Consider the following 26,761-nt stretch of genomic DNA (forward strand, 5'->3'; position numbering starts at 1 on the left):
AATCCATTTTGGTAATGAATCTGGTTTCAAGTGTTCCTGAGATGGGGACTTAAAGCAGACCTGAAGAGATAAAAAAAAAGTTTAACCACTTAAGGACCAGGGCTTTTCTGACTGATCGGTGCTGCGTGGGCTCTCTATCCCCCAGCACAGATCAGGTTTCAACCAGGGCGTTCAGACTCCCCCCCCCCCCCCTTCCCCCCCCCTTTTTTTTCCCCATTAGGGGATGTCCTGCTGGGGGGGGGGTCTGATTGCCGCCGGCTATCTGCGTTTTGCGGGGGGGGGGGGCTCCTCAAAGCCCCCCTCCGCAGCAATTTCCGCCCTCTCTGGCCTTCCCTCCCTCTCGCTATGGGCGGTGCAGGATGGATATCCGTCCTACGCCGCCTAGGATAGACTTCAGCCTATCAGATGCCGGCGATCCCCGGCCAATCAGAGGCCGGGGATCACCGATGTCCTTTACGGCAGCAGCGCCGTATGATGTAAACAGTGGGGATTTCTTCCCCGCATGTTTACATTTAGGCTGCGAGCCGCAATTGGAGGCTCGCAGGCTGTTCACGGAGAAGCTGTGAACTGACATGGAACGGTTCCATGGGAAACCACTTGTGACCTGCCGAAGCCTAGCGGCGTTAGGCGGTCGTTAAGTGGTTAATTTACCTGGGGCTTCTGCCAGCCCCCTGCAGCCGACCTGTGCCCACACTGTTACCATGCGTCACTTTCACTTCGGGAAGTCGCCGTCCACTGTGTATTCTCGTTCACATACAACGCAGTACAGATTTTTTTCGTACTGCTCCTGTGCAGGACGCTCCTGGCCACTGGAGCGCATAGGACGATGCGCACGGCCAGGGCCACGCAGGCGCAGTGGACGTTGACTTACAAGTTGCCTTGAACAAGAGAATGCCACAGCTGGGGAACAGAGGATCATTCCAGAACGGTGTGTGGGCACAGGACGACTGTACGGGGCTGGCAGAAGCCCCAGGTAAGTGAAACACTTCCAGGCTTAACGCTCCATTGCTGTCGTCCTCCACCTCCTTGTTCATCTGCAACTGGCCCCAGAAAATCCTCCAGTTGGCGCAGGCCAGCCACGCACGTTCCCATGTCTTGCTCTTGTCGCTGTAGGCGTTCTGCCCATTACTACTGCAGTTTAATTCCATTTTCCTGGTGCTCCTTCACACCAGTGTGATATGTTAAGGTGCTCTTAGAGAAGCACATGCATGCTTCATCTAGGACTGCAGACTTGTCTTTTTGTAACTCTAGTCAATTCCCTCCCAGACCTGACACTCTACTATACCTCAGTACTCGTCAACTCTACACACCTAAATGGCGCACATGATTCTTCCCTTCTCATCCCTCTGCTCTGTAGCTCCATGTTGTACAGGAAAGCTGCATGGACTTTCTTTGCCTGGCTTCAGCTGACAGATTTTCTGCACTACCTTTCAGCAAATCCGCATTGCAGGCCTGTTTTTACTTAGTGACTTGCTTGGGAAGTGAATTTCTTCATGGGCTGGTCAGCAGCCACAGACCTGTTCAAATAAGACATAATTGGCGGTGTTTGTCATTTGGAAGCTAATATTTTTCTACGATAATGTCTCACCTGATTCACACCTGGTGTCATTGACTGCCTCTTTCTAATCACAGCTATTGTGCTTGCTGTGCATTGTGAGGCGCAAGTGACTGTAATGGCCCATACTCATGGGCTACATTTGTGGCCTGTCGCTAGCACACGGGACTAGCACACGGGACACGCGGACTAGCGACAGTGGCCAGGCGATTGACCGTGCCAATCGCCTGGCGACATCAGCAACGCCTTATACTCACGGGCGACCTGTCGCCGCAACGACAATTGTAGCCCGTGAGTATGGGCCATAAAACAGCAAAGTTGCTTTCGGTGGTGACACAGACAATGGTTTGTGAATTGGTCCCTGGAGACACAAGGCAAAGGAAACTATGCTGTGTGCCTATTATACTTAAAGTGAACCAGAGACGAAGCATCCTCATCTATTTTACCATATATATCAGTGGGAACATTAGAGAAAACACCTACCCTGCTCTCTGTTTTATTATTTACTGTTCAGATTGCTAGTTATCAGCCCTGAGCATTCAGTCTGGCTTTGCTATAATGACTCAGCTAGAATGATTCCTGAGCAGAGCCACAAGGGGACAGGCTTGGGCTTGAAAAGACAGCACAGAAGACAGACTCGGCTATAAAGATTCCTGAACAAAACCAGACTGAATGCTCAGTCGGGGATTTTATCAGGGCTGATAACAAGCAGGCCGAGCAGTGAAGAATGAAACAGAGAGCAGGGTAGGTTTTTTCTCTAATGTTCCCACTGATATATATGGTAAAATACATGAGGGTGCTTCGTCTCTGGTTCCCTTTAAGCTTTTTACTGCAGAAAGATTTTTGCCAGTCATTGTGTATAAACGAAGCAGAATGATTCCCTTATGCTTTTTTTTTTACTTCACGTAAGCCTTCTGTACCTTTGTTTGACCAAGATACATAACTTTTATATTGCTATTTTCTCCTGGTGGACTGAAAGCACCAGAGCTGCTGCCACTAGGGCACACTCAGTAGGCAGTAGCAGTGTTAGGAGTCTTGCCCAAGGTCTCCACACTGTATAAGATGCTGAGATTTGATCCCTGGTATTCTGTCAGAGGCAGAGCCTGTAACCAGTACACTATCCAGCCACCAACATCTGAGCATTTACTATTTAGGTGTGTAGATACTTGTGACACTGTGACCTGTATGAGGCCTAATTTACATGATTAGTGTAGGAACTGCTTATTAACAGCTAGGTATGCTGGGAGAGATTCAAATAATTCTAGCTAGCATGCAAATTGAATGTAATGTGTAAACATCTTTTAACTGTGCAAAACAAATGCAATTCCTGAGACTTTTGATAGGTCACATGGCTCCTGGGAATAGGAGCGCCGTAGTACTCTATTGGTCCATCAGAGGATGACTTCTTCGTTTTCGAGTCGTCAGTTGCAAGTCTTCAGACACTTCCTGAAAATGTACCCTTTACATTCCAGCAATTAGTTTTCAGGCAGGAAGTCTTCACACCAGTGGTTGCGTTGCAGTTCTGTGCTTTAGTCTAGGCAAATGATAGAACCAAACCTTAACTGAATGACTCATAGTAGCAGTTGGGTGACACTATCTGAGGTCTCGGTAAATGTCTGGACAAGTGTGTGTGTGTGTGTGTGCACAGAGATATGTTCCTGTGTACAGCCTTTTTGCGAGTTCCAGAATTAAAACAAGCTCCACATGGATAATTCTTACATCTAGCCAGCCAGGTGACAGCAGTACTTGAACTTTACAACATCACCTGCCGGCTGGCCGAATATCAGATGTTTGATCATGTAGAGAGCTTGTGTAATGAGCAGGTAGGGTATGACAAAAACTCCATTACTGCAATTGGAAAAACTTTTCTCCTTTTTCCCCCATTTGTATTCCATACTGTAAAAATATCCAAATGCATCTGTTACTACTCCTGCAATGCGTACACGGATATTTGTGACTCAGCCATACTCAGTGTCTGCTCTGTGGGTTTTCACATGTTTTATAAGTTGGCAAAAAGCTCCTTTCTATTCTCTGCCCGTAGACTAGTCTTTATCCACCCATTCCTTTCCTCTTTGGCTTAAGACCTATGCTAAAGAAAGGCCAGGAAAAGCTTACAAGATACAGAATCCCCTCCTATTCTCATGGGAGTACAGGGTTCTCTAGGTGCAGTTTATATTGAATATACACAGTTTAACTGCTGTATTTGCTCTAAATGGCTTATCTTGTGGTCCATAAATGCTGTCTTCCCATCTTGACTTGCCTTCTTTGTATTGCCTGTATACAGTATATTCAAGACAGCTCAATCTGTCCTATGCCCACACTTTACTCTCTAATAGTCTTCCTGCATTTTTCATTGTTGTTAAAGGCCAATAAGGGATTATGCCATTATCCACATAATTTTCAAATTTATCAGACGTTCAGAGAATTTTTTCTTCTTTAAACATGACCCAGAGGTTTGTGCATAGTTGCCAGCAGATCATTCAAGTGATTCCTCCCACCTCCTACCTAGGGCTCCCATCTGTGGGGCTAAGAGCTGAGATGGGTAGCAGCTCTGTGTTCAGATGGAAAGGCTAGCTGGTGCACACTCCCAGTACTTTCCTGTCTACATCATGTGAATAAGTTTGGATGGCTCTAGCTCAGGAAGTTAGCTTTTCAAACCCAGCCCGACAAGCAAATCTAAAATGATTTAGAACGTTTTGCATTGCAGATTTACAGTGGAGGAAATAATTATTTGACCCCTCACTGATTTTGTAAGTTTGTCCAATGACAAAGAAATGAAAAGTCTCAGAACCGTATCATTTCAATGGTAGGTTTATTTTAACAGTGGCAGATAGCACATCAAAAGGAAAATCGAAAAAATAACCTTAATAACCTTAAATAAAAGATAGCAACTGATTTGCATCTCATTGAGTGAAATAAGTTTTTGAACCCCTACCAACCATTAAGAGTTCTGGCTCCCACAGAGTGGTTAGACACTTCTACTCAATTAGTCACCCTCATTAAGGACACCTGTCTTAACTAGTCACCTGTATAAAAGACACCTGTCCACAGAATCAATCAATCAAGCAGACTCCAAACTCTCCAACATGGGAAAGACCAAAGAGCTGTCCAAGGATGTCAGAGACAAAATTGTAGACCTGCACAAGGCTGGAATGGGCTACAAAACCATTAGCAAGAAGCTGGGAGAGAAGGTGACAACTGTTGGTGCGATTGTTCGAAAATGGAAGGAGCACAAAATGACCATCAATCGACCTCGCTCTGGGGCTCCACGCAAGATCTCACCTCGTGGGGTGTCAATGGTTCTGAGAAAGGTGAAAAAGCATCCTAGAACTACACGGGAGGAGTTAGTAAATGACCTCAAATTAGCAGGGACCACAGTCACCAAGAAAACCATTGGAAACACATTACACCGCAATGGATTAAAATCCTGCAGGGCTCGCAAGGTCCCCCTGCTCAAGAAGGCACATGTGCAGGCCCGCCTGAAGTTTGCCAATGAACACCTGAATGATTCTGTGAGTGACTGGGAGAAGGTGCTGTGGTCTGATGAGACCAAAATAGAGCTCTTTGGCATTACCTCAACTCGCTGTGTTTGGAAGAAGAAAAATGCTGCCTATGACCCCCAAAACACCGTCCCCACCGTCAAGCATGGGGGTGGAAACATTTTGCTTTGGGGGTGGCTTTCTGCTAAGGGCACAGGACAACTTAATCGCATTAACGGGAAAATGGACGGAGCCATGTATCGTGAAATCCTAAAAGACAACCTCCTTCCCTCTGCCAGGAAACTGAAAATGGGTCGTGGATGGGTGTTCCAGCACGACAATGACCCAAAACATACAGCAAAGGCAACAAAGGAGTGGCTCAAGAAGAAGCACATTAAGGTCATGGAGTGGCCTAGTCAGTCTCCGGACCTTAATCCAATAGAAAACCTATGGAGGGAGCTCAAGCTCAGAGTTGCACAGAGACAGCCTCAAAACATTAGGGATTTAGAGATGATCTGCAGAGGAGTGGACCAACATTCCTCCTAAAATGTGTGCAAACTTGGTCATCAATTACAAGAAACGTTTGACCTCAAACAAGGGTTTTTCCACTAAGTATTAAGTCTTTTATTGTTAGAGGGTTCAAAAACTTATTTCAATCAATGAAATGCAAATCAGTTGCTATCTTTTATTTAAGGTTATTTTTTCGATTTTCCTTTTGATGTGCTATCTGCCACTGTTAAAATAAACCTACCATTGAAATGATACTGTTCTGAGACTTTTCATTTCTTTGTCATTGGACAAACTTACAAAATCAGTGAGGGGTCAAATAATTATTTCCTCCACTGTATATGCTCCACGCTAAATGCCTAAAATTCATATTGAAATAAAAGGTGCACCCTTTCTAAAGTAATTTGTCTTATTACACTGGTTCGATGCATCCACTATATTAAGCAGGGATGTCCAAATGGCAGGCTACATTTGGCCCTCTAGAGCTCTTGCTGTGGTCAGTCTGTGTCACTCCACTACTACTTCTGCCATGTCCACCTCTTTCTCTCTGCCCCCAAAGCCAGGACATTGCAGCTCCAGACCAAGTCCTGGGTGTAGTAGTGAGCACTACGGGTAGATACTCAAGTATGTAGCTACTTGTGATTGAAATTTAAAGGGAACCAGAGATGAACGATTCACACAAAATAAACATATCAGTTGATAGCTTGTAAAGAATAAATGCTCTACCTGATAATTTCGCCACTCTGGAGTGCCTTTTTGAGTGTTTTTTTATTCATTATTGTTCCAGGAAATATCCAATATGGCCGCCGACTCATATCCCTTCTGCTTCCGGGGTATGAGTTGTTCTGGATGTGCTGTCTAGGCTATATGAGACTATAGACAAGCAGGGCTGCTTCAGCCTTTCATCTGTCTGCTTTCAGCTTGATTATTCTGGTATGCTTTGTGGCTGCCTGTAGGAAGTGTCTCTCATAGAAATGAAACTGCATACAGTAGATAATGACTGGCTGCACATGGCTTGGGCTTGAAAAGACTCCACATAAGAGTGACTCAGCTATAATGATTCCAGGTCAAACCTCGACTGAATCAGTCGGTGGATTCTTATCACAGTTGATAACAGATTAGACTGAGAAGAATAAAACTAAAAGCAGGGTAGGTGTTTACTGTCATGTTCCCACTGAGAAATGTAATGAAATACATGCGGGTGCTTCGTCTCTGGTTCTCTTTAAGCTATTGCTTTGTTTCCACCTATAGCTGAAGCGGTTCACATAACTCCACTACTTCCTCCTTCTGGGTTTGAGGGAGGAAGTAGTGGAGCCATGTGAACCACGAGTAGAACTCATTGGCTATAAGCAGCAGTAGGTAAGTAAACTACTGCCCTCTGCCCCCAGCATCACTAATTAAAATTTCGACTTACGAGTTGCTACATACTTGTAGTGCTCACACCTGCCTGGGAGCAGGTCAATGAAGTTGGACTACACTGATGTCCATGTGCAAGCTTCTATTGTATTCTCTATATCAGCAAATGGGACACACAGGTAGTAGGTTTTGTTTTCACGGCAGAGACCGTTCCTCAGTGCCTATCCTGACTGGAGTTGGTGGGTGTTTCCCTCTCAACTGAGTCATCGTGGACCATTTTTTCTTTTTTTTCTTTTCTTTCTTTTTTTTTTTTTTTTTAATAATAGAGTGGAGATGGACAATTTAAAATTCCTCTTCATTTTTGTTTGTTTTTTGACCACCAAGATTTATATTAAACAATTAATTCCCAGAAACTGAATGAGGCTGTCTCCCCATTGGGAAAATTAAACAGAAAAACCCAAGAGGTATTGAAATGTTTTCCCTGAAGTTGTGCTGAAAGTATGAGTGGTTGTGGTTTCCTCAGCTGATGGAAGCTGGAGTCTGTGTGCCTGCTTAAAATGACACGTGTCGCGCAGCAATGTGGGGTTATAGAAATAAAGGCAGGAAATAAGAGGTTTCCTATATCCAGTCTAAACAAATATTGTCAGAAGGAGAAACTGCTGTTCTTTGTATACAGGAACCCTCAGTTTAGTACTATTGTTCATCTTGCTGTAGGCTGAGGAGTGCTGTGCTCCCAGCCTCAGCTCACACAGCCTTCTGAGCAGTGAAAGGATCTCTTTGCTTCAGTGTTTTTGGCTTTTTCTTCTCTGCTGTGTCAGTCTGATTCTGCTTTGTTTTAGTCTCTCCACAATAAAGCTCAGCCTGGGGGCAGTGTTGCTAAACCTCACACACTGCATGTTACAGACATCATTACACAAAGGCTTTGATGCAGGGACTGCGTGTGGGATAGATCGCAGGAAAATGTGCATGCTTTTTGTTTGCTTGTCCCGGTTTGTTTAGCAAGGTTAGGCCACCTCTGACTCCTCAAACAGATATCCAGCAGCCATTAGTGACCGCTGTCACAGTAGTTCAGTGTGTCTCTTCTATGCTGCTGTTCAGACAAAAGAAACATGAATACTGCCCTCTGTATGGAGTCATCCAATTGATACAGTGGTAGGAAAATGCTGTACTCACTGTGCTATTACATCACCATAAGAAACTTAAGGTGGCCATACATCAGGCGACTTGGTGGCTGATCGACCATCTGATTCAATTATTATAATCAAATTGTATGAAAATCTCTTCTGCCAAGTAGATGCCGGCCCGAAAATGCAACCAATTTCGGTCCGAAATTGGTCGCATATATCGGTCGGACATGCTGCAAAATGTTAGGCCGTTGTGGTAATGGCGAGCTATATCAAGATGAACTAATAACGCAACGAAACCCCTGTCGCTTTTCCCGCAATGTATAAACGTGTATCTCGTGTGCATTACCTGTCCCGTGTACCGATACACTCTGCCGGCGCATGACGTCACACACCACGTCAGCAGCGTGTATGCGGCTATGGAAGAGCGGAGGATTCAGAAGAGGGATGGGCAGGCAATGTATAAATGCCCACATTACATTAAGGCGGTGGGCTCTGCCGGTTCCCGAGAGATTTCAGCATGAAATTGATGGGGAATCTGCCTGTGTTGTATTGGCAGCCGACAAATCTCCCTAATCAGATTTGAGATTTGTTTCTTGGTCGAATCTGCCCATCACCGCTTAGATGTATGGCTGCCTTTTACTGCATGTATTGCTCTACTTTCCCTAGCTCATTGAGATGCATGGTCAGCACTCTGCAGTGGTTTGTAGGTAAACATTGGTCCACGCAAGCGTGCCGTGTCACATTTCCGATGTATACACTGCCCGCTTTGCCCATTGACTTGCATTAATGCATAATGCGTGCGGTAGGCAAGATTCATGCGGTAAAGTGTTACAGCCTTTGCGTCGTCTTTGTGGTGATTTGGATACTTCCGGCGCGCCGCATTGCATGAAGTGTGCAAGTCTCCATAGACTTGCTTGGCCGTTGCGGCAGGAAAGCATCGAAAGAGTGAGCTAGTGCAAAGCAGTGTGCCAAGGGGCCTCACTAATACAATGAGCAGTGTTGCAAAACCATCTTATTCAGCCTCATACATGCTGGAATAAACTTTTCTGAGGTGGCAGTTAGGGACAAAAAAATCTATTTATGAAAACGATAGCAAAAGATTTTTTTTTCCAATTTCTAGTTGGTTAATGTCATGCCTAGGATGTGTATTGGGGAGACAGAGCCTCTACTCTTCATACTTAGAGCCCTGTATGTAACATGAGTAATGTTGTTCACACTTTGACATTGTTTCCTTTTACTATACATGCTAAAGGATATCTGTATAAAATAATAAAACTACCGTATGTAATGCATGTGCAGCACAGTTCTCGTCTGGCCGGAGACAGCCATATGTGGGTCAAGAGAGAAGTTTGAAGCACCACTTCTGCTTTATTAATATTGAATGATTGCTGGCTGTATTCACAGACAGACATTTGCCATGTCCTGCTCCAAACCATCTGCTGCTGGCCACAGACAATTACGGAAATTGCCCAGGACTTTTTTTTTTGGGGGGGGGGGGGGGGGGGGAAATAGAAGTATCCTTTCCAGCTCAGCAGATGGTTCTGAGGTTTCCTGGAGAAAAATTTGCACACCATTCACCCTTTCATTCATCGTCTATCTCCTCTGTATTGTGGGAGGACAATCAGACCAGAACATTCAATCTTCTCTCTTGAAAATTAGCATTCCATCAAATGGAATACTTTATCGCTAAATATAGAGCTGGATTTTAGAGCGAGATATACATAGGCTTCTGTGGTTTACTTCACCACTGCAAATGAAAGGCATTTTTGTGCTGGTATTCACTGCATGTGCATTTATATATGTTACTCTGTAGTAAATACCTGCCAACAGTCAGTACTTAATATAAAAATATATATTTAGAACTTTTAAGATGCATGCTTTATCCGCAAAAAAAGATTTGTTAGATTTAAGATTTTTTTTTTTCCTTTGAACTTGTGAGCTTTATTACAGCGGCATCTGTGATCTACTCCCCAGCGTAGACCTGTGCCCCCAGTATTTGCTGTCCCAGCATAGGCATCCACATGTTCCCCTACCAGAACAGCCAGGATTCCTCTTCCTCTACCGTCCAGTCTGATCTCTGTAACCCCTCCAGTGGCGCATGTAATTAGAGACGCCAATAGGGGGCGTCATAAAGATGAGACTGCGGACAACAGAGTTGAAGGAGGATCCCAGCAGTGCTGATATGTGAGTGATCACATCTGCTCGCGATTTCAGCACTCGGCGTCCCATTGCGACTTCCACGTTCTCAACAGCATTCGCAGTCTACCAAGCAGTCCTTCACGATCAACTGGTAGATCGCGATCAATGCATTGTCTACCCCTCCTCTGTGTGACATCGAGCTGACAAGAATAATTCTGAATTGCAGTCATTTCATTCGATTGCATTTTTTTTGTGAATCCACTCGTTCTAGGGTCTTTTGCAATTGTTTGTAAATAAATGGATAGTGTCTGTGGGCAGCGTTGCACACCTCTGGAGGTAATGCCTAGAACACACCATGCAATTTTCCGGTCAGATCGATGAGAAACTTGCTGTCTGATAATCTCCAGCATACATGATCTTCTTCCGATTGAGAAAGGGATTGAGTTTGTGCAGTAGTGATCTCCAAATCTGTCCCTTTCTTGACTAGAAGCAGATTGGATGTAAACATTGTATGGTGTGTACCTAGCCTAATATCTCATTTGGAAAGGTTTACAGCTGCTGGTGTCACGGAACTGCCGTTGTAGACTGGCAGGCATGTGTGTATCACAAGACTGGCTGAGCGCTTCTAAAAATCTGTGGCATTTTATAGTTGTAGAATTGCTGCTTTTAGTGCTTCACAAGGACCTCTTTTCTTCTTTCCTGATGTTAGTTGCCACTTGTACCAGGAGTCTCTAACCTATATGCCAGGAATCAGTTTATCTGTTGCTGTTCTGTACTTTGCTTCAGAAAATGGATACATTTTTGTATCAAACTCCTCCATTGTCTGGATTGTAAAACATTCTTCTATCCAAAGATTTTAGGGGCTACTCATTCACATTTTTTTTTCCATTCAAGGAATTTCATTTCCTTCCAAACTTTGACTAGCTGATTTATTTTCATCCTTGGCTGCAGTGGTGTTTTCTCTCTTGTGCTGCTTAAGATAGCCACATTCTGTTGAATGAAGGAGCCGTTCAGACTAGAGACAGATACACTCCTGCTGAAACACCATTTGGGGTGTATGGGTGGAAAAGCTGTGCTGTGCGTTCTGCTTCATTCCTGCCACTGGGCATCTGATTTTATTTGTTGACTGCTGAGAGGCTTTACTATGAAGTGATTTTGGGTAGGTTTTATTCCACATAGTGCAGTTTGAGCAAATTTTAATAAAGCTTCAGTGTTAAATCTGACATACTTAATTTGTCGCTGTCAGATCACGAAGTGATTGTTGAAGTCTCCATACTGCAGTCCTGATAGTCTTGCATTGCCCAGTGAAGCCAAAAACTATGCAGTTTACAATCGACCCCACTTCCCAGTCAGATAGTGCCACCTTCTCTAACCTATGCTTCCAACTGTAAAACTACTCAAATTCAGAACTTACTCAGTTGGGAAGATGATAGTGAATACATTACTGGAGGATTTGATCAGTGGTTGCCTCCTTTAGTAAAATTGAGCCTTAAAGAGCAGTAGATGTCCCTCGATGTCCCTGGCTATCTTGTCAGCAGTCCGCCTAGAACTGATTGCCTCATCGGATGTGCCTTTTGCTCTGTGGAAACCTTTGAAAAAAGTTTGTGCAGTGTTGTGCTGCTTGGACATCTCCTACGTCTCCCCACTTCATAGACCAGAACGAGCTGCTTGGCCAGGAGCTGTACAGTGTATCTGTGCAGCAATTCTTAAAACAGCCCAGATGTACAGTTTCTCTAAAGTGTGCATCATGCTTTCGGCTTTAATCCCTTTATAATGCTCGGGGACTTTAGGGTTGTGTGGCAGGATTGATTGAAACACCCCACCCCTTATGTCATTTTGTACTTCCATTTTACTTTGTGCCTTTTCAGCAAATGTAGGAGTATAGCCAGCTTTTGTACAAATTTGTGCCAGCCATTCTGTTTGTCTTGCATTCCAGCTAGACAAATCCTAGGAGCCAAGTGGCACAAACTCCTAAAAAAAAAAGTCCTGCTGGCTACTGAACTGGATGCACTGGCTCCTAAATTCTATATACAATTGTGTACACCCCTGATTGGTGCTTTACTTTATTATATATTTTGATGCAGGCTGTTGCAGTTAGAAGTTTCCACCTGATTCACAGCAGTATTGCTCCTGTGTATTTGCTTTAGGATCTTTGTATCCTAAAGCAAGTGAATGTGAGCTGTGGTGAAACATCTTTTGATGCTGCTTGCTTTGGATTAAATGGCATTTTAACACTAAAATGCCTAATTTAATACTTGTGTTTTTGGAGGCAAACCCCTAGCTGCAAACTTGGGCTATAATGAGTTAAGCTTACAGCTGAAAAACAAGTGCAAGGGTCAGGCTAATCTTGTTTGCAGTCTTTTTTCCCTGTATTTACATTATTAGGAACATTTTTAATATCCTGCATTTATTTTAATTTCCTGTAGAATTGTCCTGGTCTCTCTTTCCCCAAATGTTAACTGGACAATGTACCAGATGCAAAGTGCTAAAGGGCATCGGTTTAAAAAAATCCATCCATATTGTAGCCAGACTTCTAGCTGCAGCCTTTCTGTTCTTCCGAACATTTCCTTCTGCTTTTCATCTCCACAGTCAATGTCCTGTGAGCCTTCTTTATCTGCAGTGTACCTGCCCTTTCTAAATGTCGTTGTGTCCCGGAGTCATCACACTACTGTGTGCTCTGGAAGCTGCCTGTACCATTTTTACTCCTATCACTGTAGATTGCTATCCGGCTATGGTCAAAAGTATGTTAGAATCTTGTGGGACAATTTAGGACTAATTGATGTAATGCTGGGAATACATGGTACGTTTTTTTGCTAAGAATCGTTCCGATAGATGCCTTCGATGATAAAATTCCGACATGTCGATGTTCCGCTCGATTCTTTTCCGCTCAATTTCTCATAGAAGTGAATGGAAAAAAAGATAAGAAAAACGAATTTGAATTGAGTTTTAAAAGCGAACTATACATTTTAGGTTCTTACTCAGCCAAAAGTATTGTTCCTGGTTGGCCAGAAGTGTGACATATGTACCAAGTGTCCCCTGTCTGACTGGAACTGGTACCAAGTGTCTCCCGTCTGTATGTCATTTGAGGCCTATCATACACTTGCCTTGCAAACCTGCATTGCATTACCCTTTTTTTTTTTTTTTACCACAGTACAACTGCAATACAAGTCAATGGGTCCTAGCACAGTTATGGAACCTCTTTGCAACGTAAAAGCGGGGGGGGGGGGGGGGGGGGATTGGTGTCTTGGTGCTATGCACATGACCCTGTCAACAGCAGGGTTATATAATTTACATTTTGTGTGATGCGTCAAGGGCGGGGCATCGGACCGCCAATGCACAGACAAGGTGTAAGAGCAGCCTCAATCATCTGGTCAGACACACTGGCGAAAAAAATGGCATCTTTACTGCACATCACTGCAAGTATGTTATCACTGGAAATTCAATGCTCTTCATTTCATTTTTTTTTTTCCTGCAATAAAAACCGTAAGCAGGTTACATGTAGGTTGGTATCCCCTACTTTACAGTGTAGTCAGTTTCCCCATGTAAGGCTCCTTCTCCTACCATTCCTCCCGTACAAGGCCCGACAAGTACTGGTTGAGATGTTTGAACCTGAGCAGATTATGCCCTGCACATGCACAGGAGCTCTGTCTGTGAGCCGGTCACACTCCTGGAGGCTCTCCTATCTCTGCACGCTCGCTCACAGCACACTCAGCAGTGCACATCGGTCACAAATTAACTACCGCGCATGCATGGGGCATATCTGTTAGTAAGTGTAAGTTTGGGCATAGTACAGGAAGAATGCCAGGCAAATGGAGCCGTACATGGGTAAATAAACTATGCTGTACAGCAGGGGATATCAACCTGCATGTAAGTGTATACTGGTTTTTGTTTTTGTTTTTTCTAATTCTGGTATCCTTTAAGATGCTCCATCAATTAGACCATTTTAATTATACAATCTTACCAAATCTATGTAGTGGAAGGGTAAACTGAATGAGTATACTCTGAATAATGTGTAGTCATGCACATTACCCTATAGTTCTTGTTCTCAAAAAGAGGTCATGTTCTAAAGCCAGGTTGCTCCATATGATGAGACCTGCTTCTGCAGATTTATGTCAGAGGACTTGGGATTATTTTTCTTTAATATTTCTATAGTGCTGACCTCTTCTGCAGTGCTTTACAGTGTATAATTCTCACTATCCCTCAGAGGGGCTCAACGTCTAATACCTACCATAGTCTAGGGCCAATTTAGGGCAAAGCCAATTAACCTATCTCTATGGTTTTGATGCATTGCACTGGAGCCTGGTTTTGACAGGAAAAAAGCTGCAAATTAGCCCACTGTAGGTACGCATGAAAACTTATGTGACCTTGTTGACCCTCACGTATTATATAGCTGCAGTCAAGATTGCTGTTGCATTGTACCAGTATCTTCTTGCAGGGAAACTGTTCTTGCTATGCCTCTGTATAATTATAACTTTACTTTTCCCTGCTGTTGGCATAAATCTGAGGTGGAGCAACCGATTCAACGTTTAGTAAGCTTTTATTATCCTAATAAATATCCTAATTACAGGTAATAATTGGTTTGCATAGCCTTCCTGACCTTGCTTGATGAGTGCTCACTGAGCATGAACCATCAAGGTCTAACATGTCAGGACAAAATGCTAATGATGAATTATTTGCAATTTAGTGCATATAAATGATTGTAATCCTGTCACACTCTGGCAGAAGGCAGTGCATTGTTCCTGTTCACCAGCAAATACCTTAAAGAGAATCTGTACTCTGAAATTCTTACAATAAAAAGCATACCATTCTATTCATTATGTGCTCCTGGTCCCCTCTGTGCTGTTTCTGCCATTCTCTGCTGCAAACCTGGCTTGTAATTGCCAGTTTTAGGCAGTGTTTACAAACAAACTAACCAGCTTCTAATAGGCTCAGCTAAGCAGAGTGTGTTAGTCACACAGAGCCTGCAGGGGGTGTGTACAGCTTCTAGCTAATCACAAGCAGCCCTGCACATTCCAGTCTGACTGCCTCAGCCTGACTGTGCCGACTATAGAGAGAAGATTAGATCATATAACAGAGATAACACAGCTACTGTGCAATTAGGAAAAGCTGCAGTAAGCCAGACCACATTAGAAAAGGCATAGGAACTTATAGCATAGAAGAAATAAAGATAAACAATTTGTTACAGAGTCTCTTTAAAGAGTGGCGTGATGTACTGGCGGGCACAAAACATTTGTCCCTAAGGAAAAGGCATTGCTGACAGCCTAGTTTAGCTTCCAGGAGTCTCCTGGCGGGACTGGACGTGACTTGAACATGAGGTTTTCTGCTGCCACGCAAACGGCCTGTGTTCTACATAACGTTGTCATCTCAGTGCAGCTCATAGTGGTTAACTCGCTAGTTATAAACTTGTGGCAGACTTGTGGTTGCCCAGTAAAGCATAGCGTTCAGAATTGTGAGGCACTTTTCTCCTAATTGTGTATTCTTTCTTGAAGGTGTGGCTTTTATAACGCCATGCTCATGAGACTTGGTGACATCTCATTTACTCCTGTGCCACATCATCTACTTCCTCTTTCTAATATTACATGGCACTGACCACTGAACAGCAGCAGAGTAGCTTTCCAATGCCATTTCTTTATGAAGTCACACAGTCTGCTTTTCAGCACGTTGCCTGGGTTTGGCTTCTCTGTCAGTTTTTGGAAAGCATTTCTCTTGAGGCACAAGTTGTGGCAGAATACCTGATGGGTGTCTTGCTTTGGATCATTTGAGCCAAAATATAGCAGCTGCATGCTTGTTCTCAAGACAAGGATGTAGACTGTCATCTGCCACAAATCCTTGCTTTTTTTTTTTTTTTTTTTTGTCTGCTCATCTTCCATACCTTTCCTAAAAGGGAATGCCCTAGTTGTGATCAGTTTAATTCATTTGTTTGAATTTTTTAAAGATTAGATTTCTTTAAAGGACCTATATCGTGAAAAAAGTAGGCAGTTAAAATATGACAGAGCCGACAGGTTTTGGACCAGTCCATCTGTTCATGGGGGATTCTCAGGGTTTTCTTTGTTTTCAACAGCATTTCCCGAACAGCAGCACTATTTTGTCTAAAGCTGGCCACTAACGGTCCAATTTCTAGCGAAAAATCGTTTGAGCGATCAGAAATTCTGATCGGATTAATTGTAAATAATCTCCATTGGTGGACACAATCGATTATGAACGAGTGAAAAAAATGTCGCCCGAATGAATGTTCGTCGAACGAAAATTTGTATTTTCTTGGTGGTTGTGATAGATAGGAAGCAATGATTGGTTAGTTGATGGTGCAGTGAACGATTTTTCGTCTGATCAAAATTTGATCGCTCGAACGATTTTTCGCTAGAAATTGGCCCGTTAGTTGCCAGCTTTACAGATTAGGGACGCTGGCTGGTATCATACTATTGGCAGTTAAACTGCTGTTCAGGAAATGCTGTTGAAAACAAAACCCTGAGAATCCCCCGTGAACAGATGGACTGGCCCAAAACCTGTCGATTCTGTCATTTTAACTGCCTGCTTTTTTTTTCGCGATAGTGGTCTTTTAAGATGGACTGTCCAACTGTTTATGGAGTGAGACTCAGGCTTCAGGTGTATATTGTGCCCGCCCCTTCCTCCCTCAATAAGCTCCTCCTGTTGGCCAGCTGTCACTGGACCAGTGACAGTAAAGAAACATACACTCATTAGATTTTCTTTGACTGAAAAGATCATTATTGGTTGTTATCCAGCAGTCTAAAGTTTATGCAAGTGACCTTCAAACGTTGGCTTCTCTAGCAGTGATCTGTGGGTTGGATTCATGTTTCCAGTCTACCTTATGCCCTCTTTTACATATAGCACCATGTATGCAGGCAGCTGAAGAGTGTTTTAGCATTTCTCAAAGGTTTCTTTGCACCTGTCCTGGCTGACCTCGCTACGTCTATATAGGCTGAAGTTTCTTCTCACACACACTCTAAGGGCCCTATTCCACTAACAATCGCTAGCGTTCGCGCTAAACGCTAGCGATTGCTGAATCGCAAGTGCAGGAAACTTCCCGGCGATTGCTTTCACGATTTTGCTATGCAATACACTGCATAGCAAAATCGCGGCAAAGATCGCTCCGTTAGTGGAAATTACCTACCACGATTCCTATGTTAAAAAACAAACCGTAGCGATTGCAAAATCATTAGCGGTTTGCGATTTTGCGATTCAGTATCGCAAACGCCGCTAGTGGAAAAGGGCCCTTAGCCATTTCCACCCATGATAGAAGTCCTAAGGATGAGCATTATGGAGACACTTGCCAAACCAAGAGATCCTTCCAGCAGCAAGTCTGTGCACAGAGGACCGGTCCTAGTTCTGCCCATATGTATTGCACATGCGATTTTACTGGCTTCACAGAACTAGCCACATCTTCACTGAGACTCATTCCTGCACATGTCCTGCCCACACAGTCATATCTGTGCCACTGGAAATAGTAAGATTTGAGAAATGGGAAAAACAGACCAGGCTTTTTTTTTCTATTAAAGTGGACCTGAACTCTTGCACAGGAAAACCTAGAAAAATGCACCCTATATAGGTTTGGAGAGTTTAGCCTGTCTAATTCCCCTTCACTTGTGTATAATCACAAGTTGTAATTTGATCTCTCCCCTGTGGTACATGACAGTCACGGCAGAGATGGCAGATAAGCTCATTTGAAAGCACAGGAGGTTAACAATAGAAACAGTGCAGATTTATTGCAGGATCTGTATCAGCTGTAACAAACGTTTTTGTTTAACGTTTGTTGTGTATTTTTTAGAGCAGAGGACGTTTGGTGTTCAGGTCCACTTTAAAATAAACACAGAACATTTATATCGCTCTTTTCTCCTGGCGGACTCAAAGCGCCAGAGCTGCAGCCACTAGGGCGCGCTCTATAGGCAGTAGCAGTGTTAGGGAGACTTGCCAAAGGTCTCCTACTGAATATGTGCTGGCTTACTGAACAGGCAGAGCCGAGATTTGAACCCTGGTCTCCTGTGTCAGAGGCAGAGCCCTTAACCATTTTCCATTCTGCCGCTACTCTGAATGAAAAATGTTTTTTTAAAAAAAAGAATAAAAAATAAATAAACTTGAGTCCTCTGTATAACTGCCTACTCATTCCTACCTGCAACCCATCAGTAATATTCTTATAAGTCCACTTTAAGGAGCCGTGACTGCTCAGATCCAAGAACTTGTCAAGCCCTGAAACTGATGTGTGACACAATTCTAACATTACTAATGGTTTGTTACCTGGTTGCTGTTGGTTTTGGCATGGCCCAGCAGATGTCCCTGTTGGTTGTATACAGAGCAGGATTCCACTTTGTAGAGCACAGGCAGAGCTTTCTATTTGACTTGTTTCCTGTACTCTGAATTAAAAGCTTTCCAAATGAGTTTCCACTTGTGCTGGGGTTTGCCATTAGTTGTGCAACTGTAAATGCCATTACACATAACTCAGAATAAACACACTTTACACCAGTGATTACAGGTTTACAGGTTTAGTGCAGTTAATTTGCTTTAATTTTTGTCCTTCGTTTAATTGCGCTTAAAAATAATTACTTCGCCTTTTTTCCCTCATTTTGGAGCTGGGAGAGCCTTCAGCCATCTTTAGATTGTGACAAAATCTAGCTGTTCGTTTTTTTTGTTTTTTTTTGTTTTTTTTTCTTCAATTAGATTTTTATTGATAACCAAACGGTATGGTATACAACCTTGTAAGAATAGCAGAGGTAACAATTAACATATGCATTGCATTACAATAACTTGTCAAAGGTATTAACAAAATAGCATACATTATAATCCCAATGTACTCCAGAATGGCAGGTTAGTTCAAATGTTGAGTATATTGACATTGGTTAAGGTATACGTTGATTGTAGTTTCCCCGAGCTATGCTGAGCTTATAATAGGGTAGAGTGAGTGGAAACAGTAGGAGAAAAAAAAATATTTTAGATAATTATGCATCTTTAGTCCGCAGTGCGATGGGTAGAAAAATGGATAATTATGAGGAGGGTTATAAGGAATAAGATAATGGTAATAATAAAGAAATCTAGCTGTTCTTTAATTGCATCTCATACATTACGGTTGCCTAAAATGATGTTGTAGGTCAAGGTCATATCAGGTGACAATCTCTGTACAGGCATCCTAGGTAAATAGCAGTTGCTTATTCAGCGCATTGTTGTTGTTGTTTACTCTTATGCTGGGAATACACGGATAGCCGCCTGATCGACCCCAGCCGCGTCCTTGCGCAGATCGATTACCGCTCGTCCCCGCCGGCGCTTTATTATCAGCGCTCGATTCCCTTCCATTGTCTGCCGGCAGGGATCGAGCGGGCGATAGTCGAGCAGCGTGATCGGACCAGCTGAATATTATCAGCTGGTCGATACACGGTACAGAAACGTACCGTGTATCCCCAGCATTAGATGCTAATGAGTTTATCTGTATCCCAATACAGACATGCATGCATGTGCAATAGAGAGGCATGCATAGATGTGCCAGAGGCCTCCAGCATCCTCCATAGGACTTCTATGCATGCCTCTTGATGGTCGCATTCCAGGGTCCATCTCTTATGTAATATCCAGCCACTGCTCTTAAAACAACTGGTTAGAGATTTTCTCTGAAATTCATAGTGTCTCCTGGTGGCTTTGAACAGTGTTGTATGACCGATTTTTAGTTTTCGGTGCCATCCTTCTCCACCCTAAAAACAGAAGTTAAACACTGGCTGCTTAACTCAAAGCCAAATATTGTTTGTACAGTGATCTATCCTAAACTGTCCCCTAAAACTGTGAGGGAATCCGTAAACTGTATGTAGCGTTGGTCATTGCTTTGGTGATTGCTTCGGCTATGTAGTGACATAGTGTTTTTTGTAGACTGTACTATGATGGACATAGAACTATATCAGTTAGCTTGTGAGACTCTCTGAAAGGTAGTTAGTGACAGGACTATATTCTCTGTAAAGTGCTGCGGAAGATGTCCGCACTAAATACAAAATAAAAAAAAATAAAAAGTCTGCAGACACCCCCTGATGTCTTCTTATCTTCTGCTGTTGCAGTCCCACTAAGTTGTTGCATTTGAAGTTTGTCTTCAGGATACCTTCTTCTCATCTTTCTATACTCTGTCCATACTACAATGTGAGGGGGGTGGGATTATAAATCGGCTGCAAAAACTGATAGTTTGGGAACGATATGCTTCATGTAGTCCTGAGTTGTAGTCCATGAGTTGGCTGTGCTTCCAAATGTGTTTCTAGGCAGGGATGAGTATGATTTTTTTTTTTTCGTCTTCTTCTTCTAGGTAAAGCACATTGCATGCACTTATCCATTGATAACATACTGACCATGGGGCCTTGTTCATGAAATATTCTACGCTGTAGCCTGACTCTGCAGCACAATCTCTGACTGTGATCAAGTCCCCAGGGACTCCACACAGGCAGGATGCCAAAATCTTTATAAACCAGGTCTTAGACCCCGGGTTGACCAATACACTGTGCACTCCCTGGCAAGAGTTTGTCTTCATTAAAACCCAACAACACAACACACTCTCTTTCAGTCTGTGTGCTGGAAGGCAGCCAGTGGAGTCCACAACAGCTGTACCACAAACATTTAGCCTTTAATGGATGGGACTTTAGAGCGTTTAAGGCGTTCACAGATTTTAGGTAAACAGAAGCTGGAGAAGGCTCCATGTCCTTTGTGAATCAACTGCTGAGTGTGAAGTCAGAAAGGGGGGGGGGGGGGGGGGGGGGGGAGACACTTGTGTGAAATGTTAAGGTCTAAAAACTGTGTGTGTTACAAATAAACTTCTGTATATTTTAAGATGCAATGTGTATTGTGTAATTGGTGAGCCAAATTATTTTTATAAATACAATTCCTACTTCAGCTCCCTGACATGTCGGGTTACTGCTTACCTGCTCTGATTACTCGTTTTAAAAAAAAAAAAAAGCCTCTTGACAGTGTGGGATTGTATCACATTATGGCAGAGATGAACCATAGTCTGCATTTTTCTTTCTTAGCTGTCCCTTTAAGCATTCTGTGATGAATTCCATACATTCCCAACTGAGAGTTAACACATTTACACATTGGGGCTTTATTAATTCAGACATAATGTGTATTTTGGCGTTAAGACTTGTGTAAAATATTATGTAGCTTGAAATGTTATTTTAGTTACTTTAGTTAAGTAAACTACAAATGTAGTTTAGTTTTCATGAATTTTTTTAAAATTAGTGTGTTTTTTTTTTAATCTGGAAATTACCTTAAGTTCCATCAATATTATTGTGTATTTTTATAGCTCTGACATCACTGCTGTCTTTTAGATAGTTAATACTTTTGTCACTGACTGTCCCTTAAGCCCCATCTACATGATAAGATTCTTTGTTTGATTCAATTACGATTCTATTTACGATCCGATTAAATTCGACATGTCCGATCGGGAGTCGGTTCAATTTGATTTGCCATTGTTTTGCAATGGCAAATCGAATTGAATCGAATCCCTATCGGACATGTTGGATTTAATTGGATCGTAAATAGAATCTTAATCGAATCGCATAAAGAATCGTATTGTGTAGATTGGGCTTTAGCTAACTATCTAGTCCTGATCTAAGTTGCCTATTGTTTTTTGTTCCTGTTGTAGTGTAAGTTGTGGGGGTTTTTTTGGGGGGGGGTGGGGGGGGGGTGGGGGTTGTGGTGGGGGGGGGGGGGCGGCACTTATCAACCTATCTGAATGATTGTGGGATGTGGGAGGAGAACTGTTTTCTTCTTGTGCATGAGTCATACTCTAAAGTATAGAAACAGCTGTAAACATATTGTCTGAATAGAAGCAATGCCGTTTAAAACAGCATTAACTGAACTTTTTCCCCTTTTTTCTGTATTCCAGATGCAGCAGCTGTTCTATGAGAATTATGAGCAGAATAAGAAAGGTTATATACGGGATCTTCACAACAGCAAGATTCACAGAGCCATCACTCTACACCCCAACAAGAATCCGCCGTACCAATATCGCCTGCACAGTTACATGCTGAGCCGCAAAATAGCAGAACTGCGTTATCGCACAATACAACTTCACCGGGAAATCGTCTTGATGAGCAAATACGGCAATGCAGAGATCCACAAAGATGATGCACAGCTTGGAATTGCACCATCGTTTATGAGGTTCCAGCCACACCAACGGGAAGAGATCCTGGAATGGGAGTTTCTCACTGGCAAGTATTTGTATTCAGCGGCTGACGGGCAGCCTCCCAGAAGAGGGATGGATGCTTCACAGAAGGAAGCGCTTGATGATATTGTAATGCAAGTCATGGAAATGATAAATGCAAATGCCAAAACTCGTGGCCGTATTATAGACTTCAAGGAGATCCAGTATGGTTATCGCAGATTGAACCCTTTGTTTGGAGCAGAATATGTTTTGGATCTGCTCTTGCTCTACAAGAAGCACAAAGGCAAAAAAATGACTGTACCTGTGCGTAGACATGCCTACCTTCAGCAAACATTCAGTAAGATTCAGTTTATGGAACATGAGGAAATTGATGCTAAGGAGCTGGCAAATAGAATAAATCGAGATTCCGGCTCCTTGTCTTTCCTTTCCAATTCTCTTAAGATGTTTGTCCCGTTCCAGCTCGCCTCAAAGACCGAGCACAAGGAGCCCAAAGAAAAGAAGGTGAACATTCTTGTACCATTGTCTGGACGCTTTGAAATGTTCAGCAGGTTCATGGCCAATTTTGAAAAGACTTGCCTCCTTACTAACCAAAATGTGAAGCTTGTTATTTTGCTTTTCAATTCTGATGCTAACACAGACAAGGAGAAACAAGTTGACCTCTTGAGAGATTATCGCATTAAATATCCAAAAGCAGATATGCAGGTTTTGTCTGTGACTGGTGAGTTCTCCAGAGCCTTGGCACTAGAAGTTGGATCTTCTCAGTTCAGCAATGATTCTTTGCTCTTCTTTTGTGATGTGGATTTGGTCTTCACCACTGAATTCCTTCAGCGTTGTCGGGCCAACACTGTCTTAGGGCAACAAATGTACTTTCCAATTATTTTCAGCCAGTATGATCCCAAGATTGTCTATGCTGGAAAGGTTCCTACTGACAATTATTATGCCTTTACCCAGAAGACCGGTTTCTGGCGGAACTATGGTTTTGGAATTACTTGTGTGCATAAAGAAGACCTTCTTCGAGCTGGAGGATTTGATGTTTCTATACAGGGCTGGGGTCTGGAGGATGTGGACCTTTTTAATAAAGTAGTACAAGCAGGTCTGAAGACATTTAGAAGTCAGGAGGTGGGTGTGGTTCACATACACCATCCTGTATTTTGTGACCCCAACCTTGATCCTAAGCAGTATAAGATGTGCTTGGGATCCAAAGCTTCAACTTATGGTTCTACCCAGAGACTGGCTGAACTATGGCTAGAAAAAAATGACCCAAATTTTGGCAAAACCACTCACACAAATGACACAGTGAGGACAGCCTGATTAGCCAGCACAGCTGGCCCACAATGAACACTTTCATAGCTATCTAATTTATTTTTTCATTTTTTTTTATTAGCTATGACAACAGTTTTTTAGGTATTTTTTTTCTTATGAAGTGCTCTGTTCCCAACTGAGCGTCTCGGACAAAAACAAATGTGATCAGTATTTGCCTTTCAGCCATTGCAATACAACAACTTGAAGTTTCTTTTACGAACAAATCCCTGTTTGTCACATTCCATGTCTTGTTTTCAGCCCTGCCCCCGTGTCTCTGCTGCAAACAAGTGATTGTGGCCCTTACACACCCTGCACTGTATCTGGATTGTCTGTCTGCCTAGATTGTTGATCAATTTTGTACTTTTCTATATTTTGCCCCCAGCCCTACTATTGATTACAAATCATTAAAACATTTTAAAATTAGAGCAGAAACGGTCTTGATATCCAAAACAAGACATTCTTGGGATCCCAATAGGCATTTGGTCATGAATTGATTATTGCTTTTGCTGTCCTGTTCCTTTTGGTGTCCTGTTTAAATGTGATTGCCCTTTGTGTAGATAGGAAGTTGTTTTTACTTTTTTCTTTTTTTTATGTGTGTTCAGAACATTTCTATTTTTCTTGTATTGGTTACAAAAAAAAATCTTTAGCAAAATTTCTGATTGTCCAAAAAAATGAAAAGGTTAGGTTACATGTTGGGTTTCTTTTTTTTTTTTTTTTAATGATTAATTTGATGATAAATTTGCCCTTTTTCTTTTGGTGTGTCATGTTAACAGTTTTCTTTTTTAGGTCGGTGAAAAGTGGTGTATAAAAAAAAAAAAAACACAAAACGTTTGAATATGTATTTGATTCGAAATCCGCCGTGAGAAATAATTTTCACTTACAACCCACTCTTTGAAATGAAAGGTTTGTGTACCCTGTTATTAAACTCCAGTTCTGGTAGTTGTTGCTCACTAGTAAATAACCCTGCACTCAATCTCAAGATGAGTGACATGGCCTTTTTTAGCGGACTTGCTTGCCATGCAGCCTGGATTGTGGTTTTGTTTTCCTTTTTAACCCTCCTCTGAAACCTAGACAAAGAGTCAAGGGGTTTCATTGCCCATCTGCCTCATATTTCATTGTTTCAGCCAGTGAAAATATATGCAGTAGTCAAGGGTTTATCTCAGCCCCTGTACTGCAGGTGTCTAGGGAGGGTTTTTATTTCTTTCTTCTAAAGCAGCCAGGCATCATAGCAATGAAAAGCTCAAAACAAGGTAGTCATAGGGCCCATCCACACAGCCCATTGCATTGCTTCACAACAGACAATATCACTGCATTGCAACGCAATATTAATCCTATGGTGCGGCGGGTTCCGACAACGTAACACACGACATGGCTTGCGTGCATTTCCAGTGGCAGTGAGGCATACTTTCCTTGTTCTGTATGCATCACAGACGCAGTGCGTCTCTTTGGCTTGCAGCAGACTCTGTGTGGCAGGGTCCTTATACTCAGGAATTATTTTTTTCTGCAGTTTGTAATAGTTTATTTGCTTTAAGTTTATTATTTATTCAAAAGCCATAGGGGCTTTATAATGTGCGGCTACCAAAAAGAACCAGTCGTTCAGTTTTTCAACAGTTCAATGTAATCCGGAGGCAATTTTGATTGGCTCCTGTAGACTTTCTATACCAACTGCACATTTTTGTATTTTTAAAGGCCATAGTATTTATATATGTGCAAGTAGTCCATATTCTTTGAAGTAATGGTTGGTTTACATGAGCTTTCCAGTGTGAATGCCACTTTCTAGGATGGCCTTGGTGCACTGCAGGATTATCTGTATGTTGAATGACCCACAGGAGCTCTTTGTGCACAGTCTTCATGCCGCTACAGCCCATAATGTGTCCTTATCCTTTATACTGGAATCCTGCCACTACAACAGTGTTTGACCTGTGCATTTTTTTAAACGACCAAATACTTGCACATTCCCAGCAGATGTTTGTGTTTAAAAATTCATTTTTTTTTACAATGTGCCTTACCTCCATTTTATACAGTTACACTCCATGTTTTAGTCTCCCATGTTCATTTGTGTACTGATGTCTCTGTTCCTCTTATGGACTTTTTTAAATAAGGTATTTTTACCAACATGAGGAATGTATCCTGTGAATCATGTGAATTGTAAGTGTTTGGGTTTTCATTTTTTGTTTAATTTTTCAAGCTTTTCGGTTAGGTTTTTTTTCTTTTTTTTTAGTGCCTTACATGTCCCCATCTCCCCTCTCCTTCCCGGGGGACAGTGCAATGGATACAAGGCGCTGAAGTCTGTACCAAATACATCTTACAAATTCTGGGTTTACAGGTCTCAATGCTCTCCTGTATTTGCTTTTCTTTCTTATGGCACAGTTCTGTGCTGCAATGTTTTAAATTATGTTTTATTTCAATGTTAAATCCTTTCCCCGTGTCATTGTTTTTTGATCATGTAAAATGTTTAATAAAATGCTCGATGAAAGTTGGTGTTTTTGTTTTTTTTACTTTTTTTTACAGAATGTGTCCTGTTCCCTTAGGGGCATTTGCGATTCAGTAGAGTTTACACTTAGAGAACCTGAGCCAAAGCTCGGGTTAAAAATCTGCACTTGCCATAGAAAGAGGGAAGCCTCTGGATTCTAATAAGGCTTCCCTCCATTCTTACAAGCCCCCCCCCCCCTGTTGCTGAGCGCGTGGCCCCCTTTTACATCGGGGCCACACAGCTCCTCTTCCTGGTTTGTGCAGGCAATGGCCACGCGCAAGCACAGTGCGGCTCCGTGCTACTGCACATGCTCGGGCGACTATCGCGTGCACTTGAACTAGGAAGAGGAGCTGCGTGGCCCCAATGTGATTAGCGATTATCTAAACTATATATATAATGTGTGTAATAATAATCTAACATGTGTAGTATACATACATAATAATAATAATCCGAACATTTGTATAGCGCTTTTCTCCTGTTGGACTCAAAGCGCTCAAGAACTGCAGCCACTGGGACACATTTAAGAGGCCACCCTGCAGTGTTAGGGAGTCTTGCCTTGAACTCTTTACTGAATAGGTACTTGACCTAGCCAGGATTCGAACCCTGGTCTCCCACCCTTAACCAGTACACTATTCAGCATACACATATATATATAGATAAATAGATAGAGAGATATATATGCATACA

General features: G+C 42.6%; 1 protein-coding gene across 1 annotated transcript in view; it reads left to right on the top strand.

Annotated features, from left to right (window-relative positions):
* CHSY1 (chondroitin sulfate synthase 1) overlaps positions 1–26,077 on the top strand; it is a 93,855-nt gene extending 67,778 nt beyond the window's left edge. Inside the window, exon 3 of the mRNA XM_068275088.1 lies at positions 22,021–26,077. Within this exon, the coding sequence (XP_068131189.1) occupies positions 22,021–23,610 (1,590 nt within the window). The 3' untranslated portion in view covers positions 23,611–26,077. The remainder of the gene's footprint in view (positions 1–22,020) is intronic.
* Positions 26,078–26,761: the final 684 nt, after the last annotated feature.

This window comes from Hyperolius riggenbachi, chromosome 3 (assembly GCF_040937935.1).
Source record: "Hyperolius riggenbachi isolate aHypRig1 chromosome 3, aHypRig1.pri, whole genome shotgun sequence".
NCBI lineage: Eukaryota > Metazoa > Chordata > Amphibia > Anura > Hyperoliidae > Hyperolius > Hyperolius riggenbachi.